The sequence below is a fragment of the Sitodiplosis mosellana genome, unplaced genomic scaffold (assembly GCF_009176505.1).
Source record: "Sitodiplosis mosellana isolate CC-2019 unplaced genomic scaffold, AAFC_SMos_1.0 Smas_scaffold_3863, whole genome shotgun sequence".
Taxonomy (NCBI): domain Eukaryota; kingdom Metazoa; phylum Arthropoda; class Insecta; order Diptera; family Cecidomyiidae; genus Sitodiplosis; species Sitodiplosis mosellana.
Window position 1 is genome coordinate 8,638 of NW_022599105.1, and position 5,468 is coordinate 14,105.

At 34.6% G+C, this 5,468-nt stretch overlaps 1 protein-coding gene across 1 annotated transcript; it reads right to left on the minus strand.

Annotated features, from left to right (window-relative positions):
* Positions 1–365: 365 nt before the first annotated feature.
* LOC129571957 (odorant receptor 63a-like) lies at positions 366–1,739 on the minus strand. Its single transcript, XM_055451844.1, has 5 exons — positions 1,582–1,739; positions 1,423–1,522; positions 897–986; positions 655–810; positions 366–580 (listed from the first exon to the last, which is right to left on the minus strand). The coding sequence occupies exons 1-5, from the start codon at positions 1,737–1,739 to the stop codon at positions 527–529; spliced, it is 558 nt and encodes a 185-aa protein (XP_055307819.1). The 3' UTR covers positions 366–526.
* Between the last annotated feature and the right edge of the window lie 3,729 nt (positions 1,740–5,468).

Here is a 5,468-nt window from a genome sequence, read left to right on the forward strand (position 1 = left end):
AGGTAATTGCAATATAAATATTCGATAGCAAGGGAATTAAAACGTAATGGAGTGTGGAACTGAGTTGACCTTCGATTGACCTCTTGACATATCCGGCTATTTTTGCCAATTGCAAACGGATTTGAATATATTTCATTATTTTTGACACACAAAATGTGTGTCACCGCGATTACATCGCATTTTCGATTCGGCATGGATTCGGTCAGTTCACAATTATCGCAAATCCGCACACTGTATGCGCCTGCATACACACTGAGCATAGATAACACTTTGCTAAGAAATGAATTGAATTAAATTCTAAAACTCCATCAACTCCAGAGTGCGACAAAGGCTTGACGGTTTGAAAAACTTTTGTTCTTCTCTGATCGATTTCTGGCCAGTCCGTCTATTTTGGAAAGTAACAAAACCGTTAAACAGGTTGGAATCATATTAACTTTAAAAAAAAGTACCTATTGAGTGAATTAGTAACATGTTTGTTGGTTGTTGTTTTATATAATAAAGTGCAGTAAATTTTCTCTTAGTCCATTTACGTCCCCAAATTGATCAAAAACATGAGAAACGAATAAATTTTCTGACTCAACTGAAACATCAAACAAAGAGTTTATTGATAGAATAATTTGCAAAAACGATTTTAAAAATTCGCGAATGCCGTACAATTTTCAACGTTTCATAATTAAGAGATTGAAATGGGCCAATGGTGACGCGGACACCGTTTTCCATTCGAAGAATCATGAGCAAAATATGTTTTTGATCCTTTTTTGGCAGAAGATACCATTTTGAATTATAAAATGCCTTGAGCAATCGGTCATTCTATATAATAATTTTAAAGAAAAAAAGATTCGTGGTCAAAATGTGTTCATTTGAATTAAGAGAATTTTCATTTTCAAATATCTTACTCGGTCTTGGATATTTTGGCCAGTGTAGCAGAGAATCACCATTTGTACGTAAGATACAACCGAAAATCCATAGCCAGCGGGATAGCCCATCTAAATATTCAAACAAAGTATGCGTTTTAGAATGATCCGTCCAAAGAAGGATGAGTCTTTACGCAAACGCAAACTTTATTTCAAAAAGGTCAGAAAACATTCATCTTGGCTGTAAAAATCGGTTCCATGTCAATATACCATTTCAATATGTATTTTTGGCTTCGGCCAATTTTTTGGTAAATTGACCTGCCACCATAGAAATCAATCCAAATTTGCTAATCATTTTGGGTGGAAAATCGGAAAAATATACCATTTCTTACCAAAAAAGGACTTTTTTCTGAAAAATTTGGATTGATCTTTATAGCCAAAATGGATAAATTTTTTAATCATTCCGGAAATAAATTTTCACGTTATAGACTTATCCAAATATAAATCTGTGTAAAAATTTAAAAAAAAATAGGAGCAGAAAATACAACTGATCTATCAAATGTCCTACCATGTATTGGCTGTAAATTGACACAGCGATTGAGGACGTGAATAACGGCGGTGACAGAAAATTGCGAACATACATCATATTTCCGAAGGACTTGACGTATCTATAGAGGAAAAACAGAAATTATGCTAAATAAAAAGATGAATGGACAATTGAACATACTCATCCATATGCAAAACCCTCATCAAGATCAATTGTAGCTGTGAAACCGGTTTGGCTTCCGACGACTCATTCTTTTTTTCGAACTCATCCGACATTTCGTTGAGCTCCAATTCAATTAGCTCCGATGAAACGGCGATGGTGTTATTGCAAAAAGCCATTTTGGCCTCGATTAAAAGCATTCCCCCAATACCCAGAGAAGCGATGAATGTTTCCCAGCCGATGTTGATAAGATACTCGATATGCGGATATTGATTGAAATACGGTAGTTTCAAATTATACAATGTTACGTATGTGCCGTAGTGAACAAAATGGTGAAATGGCCCAAGAACAGCTCCAAATGATGCCAATACCAACAGTCCCATCGACAATACGTAGATTTTGATCGATCGGTAAATGCTTTGTGAGCAGATCTGATTGTAAGCTGATTTCTGATTATCATCACGATACAACAACTTTCCAGAGACATTAATTAAACGATACCAACTGCCTGGCTTGAGGATGCATGGCCAATATGCTGAATAAACCTTGATAAGTTAAGCACAAATTTATTAAATATTTGTTGATTTCAATCTTGGAACTGTTGAAAAATTCTCAATGATTTCAAATTTTGAAATTTTGATTTCCTTGTAATCGAATCCCATGCAGAGCAAGGTACTCAAACAAAAATGTGAATTTCGAAGCTGAATTCAGTTGAAGCCAAAACCATGAGTGAAACATACTTCACTTTATCGAAATATAAGTCGAAAAAAAAACATACACTATTCTCGATGTCACCCATAGATATGGTATATAAATGAGTGGATATACTTACTGAAGCCATTAAACCAAACACACAGAAGCATGGAAGGAAACCGAAAATATTGCCACTATTCATGTAATAATAAACGGTGTAAATGAGCAATGCGCAATGAGCGATACAGGTAATGGCTGGGCAATATCCAACAATTCCAGTTGATCTTGTGGTGAACACTCTAACTTGAACCACATCTTCCACGAGCAAACTAAATTTATAGAAAATTTGCCACTTCTGGTATGGATTGGCCGCATTCCATGTTGCCTTCAATTTTTTGATTGGATTTTCGAAAAATGGTTTCTCTTTTTCTTTCTTTAAACATTTCATTTTCGCCGATTTTTATGTCAAATAGACTATGGACTTTTCTATGAAATTGCTGACTATAAGTAACCAAATTTAAAAAAAAATTCGATTTATTCGATTTTTGAAGAAAAAAACTTTTGAATATTACTTTCTTTTTCTCTCATTTACTGCATTCGACTGTTTAGAACGAATTCTGGAGTGCAACTGAAATTCGAATGGACAATAGCCGTATTTATACCGTTTCTCTTCTCAACGATTTACGAACACACGCGCTTATTCTTTTTTTCTAAATACTCAATTATTCAAAATAAAAGTAAATACCGTTGTCTTCTATCCACTAGGATCCATTGAACGTCAGCGGTCGGATGATTCGTCGGTTTGATTTTAATCGTTCGCACACGCAGTCATCCTATAGTGAAACTATTCAATAGTGGTCAAACAGCATAATATATTTTTTAATGGCGAAACAAAGGGAAAACAAACACATTTGTTTTGAAAAATAATTTTAATAAAATATGAACGCGGTTTGTTCTCTGTTTTATGCTCGTAGCATTCAAGGACTTTAAAAAATGCGCGTGTTTGCTAGCTGAATGTTTTGCTATTCTATTTGTTTTGAAAAAATCAAACCACGTAAAAACAGTTTTCAGAAGCATTTCATCCACCGTTATTATCCTCATTCATTTCTATGATGACCTTGCAACGATCCACTATCTGATCGATATGGTTACTCGAAAGCCAATCGAATCTAGTGTACAGTAGAAATTTTCAATTTAAATAAATAATGATCAGTGCTCCACGTTCCTTCGCATCGAATCTCACTTGATTGCTCAATTTTATGAAAACGGTGAGCTTTCATCCGTTTTTTGCCGATAGGCTTTTGAATTTTTAAAAGACATTCCCATCAACGTACGAAACATCTTTTCTTTGATCGAATATTCTTTTGAACTATTTTTTTAGCACAATATGAAATCTAGAGTTATTCGTTCATTTTGATCGATTTTGTGAATTTCTTTGAATAGAAATCTATTTTGGTGTATATTTTTGCATGGAGCAATCGTAGTAGACCGTGGTAGATGGCGATGACCAAAGGGACGACACGTTTTGACGAAGTCCACGGCGAACTCATGAACTATCGAAAAGTCAATACAAAATGATACGAGAGTTCGTGGCGCTGCGAGCGCTCAAATGATGTTTGTACTGAAGTGTCGTCAGCTTGGCGATGACCGTCTATTTTGAAAAATTCTGTGTTTAGGCTATTTTGGTCACGAAGAATAATCTGCATGGCTTCAGCCATGATCTTCTCGCAGAAAGTCGTAGTATGGCCGATGTTATTTGCAGTCAGATTTTCTTAAAATAGCGCTGGATGCTATTTGCAGTCTCAAAATATAATTTGTACTAGACTGCAAATAGCATCCAGCGCTATTTTCAGAAAATCTGACTGCAAATAACATCGGCCTCGTAGTATCATTCGGTCAAAAAAAAAATTAAACAAATGAATAAATGTTCAAGCTTAAAACAAACCGAGCATAAGAGGCGCAGAGCGAAACACAATTATCGCAAATGCACACACTGTATGCGCGCGCATACACACTGAGCATAGATAACACTTTGCTAAGAAATGAATTGAATTAAATTCTAAAACTCCATCAACTCCAGAGTGCGACAAAGGCTTGACGGTTTGAAAAACTGAGCTGCGTCAAAACTTCAGAAAAGAATATATTTTTCGAGTATTTGAAAAAAAAAAATATGAAGAAAAAACCTTTAAAACAAATGTCGATTTCCTCTATCCCATAGGATCCATTCGACGTCAGCTGGGATTTTAATCGCTTGCACACGCAGTCATCCTATAGTGAAACTATTCAATAGTGGTCAAACAGCATAACATATATTTTAATGGCAAAGCGATGGAAAAACAAACACATTTGTTTTGAAACATAATTTTAATAAAATATGAGAGCGAAAACGTTGTGTTCGCCCATTTGAAGATTTTCAAAAACGCAAATCACTCGATTGCATGCGCCATGAGTCTTGTGAGTTGTCCACAACTCTGTTAAATTCTTTGTCGTATATGTTTTCTACTGTTATTCTCTTCGAACCTGACTTAGCAATGATTTATCATCTAATTTGGCGATGCCGCCCACACGACAATTGATAAATTTATCATTTTAGTTCAGAGAACAATCTCAATACTCAATAATCTACGTCGTCTCATTCAGGCTTTCCTTCAAATGATTAGTTTGAGGAAAACTGAGTTGTTTTTCTACCTTTTACTTTGTCGATAGATAACATCTTCATGGCTTCTCAAAAACCATTTCATCGAAGTATTCAGATACTGTTATGACTTTGATCGAATTTCGTTTTGTATTCTTTCAATTTCAGTTTCATACTTCAAATCTATGATCTATCTCGAATAAAAACATTGGGAATTAACAGATTTTGGTTGCGATATCAAGCAAGAAATCACTCTTGTATTCTGAAGTAGAAAAAGCTTTCAAATAGATGGCGTTTCATCCATTCGCAATGACTCATCCATAAGTCAACCAAAGGGAACACATACAGATATCCTTGAGTGCATCCTATTTAATAGCATATGTAATATATTTTAGTGGCAAAACAGAGAGAAAATGAAGGTATTTTCATTTGTTTCAAAACCAATTTCCATAGGATATCCAAGCTTTTTCTTCTACCTTTATGCTCATATATTTTAGAATTGAAAAAAAAAATACATTTGTGTTTGTTGCAACAATGGTTGATTATATTTATTGCCATTATATTCTCATATGACTTTTCA

Coding starts and splice junctions, on each gene's coding strand:
- LOC129571957 (XM_055451844.1), bottom strand. CDS start 1,739: ATGGCTTTTTGCAATAACACCATCGCCGTTTCATCGGAGCTAATTGAA. Junction 1,523..1,581: donor AGGGTTTTGCATATGGATGA/GTATGTTCAATT, acceptor TTTCCTCTATAG/ATACGTCAAGTCCTTCGGAA. Junction 811..896: donor GCCAAAATATCCAAGACCGA/GTAAGATATTTG, acceptor ATTATTATATAG/AATGACCGATTGCTCAAGGC.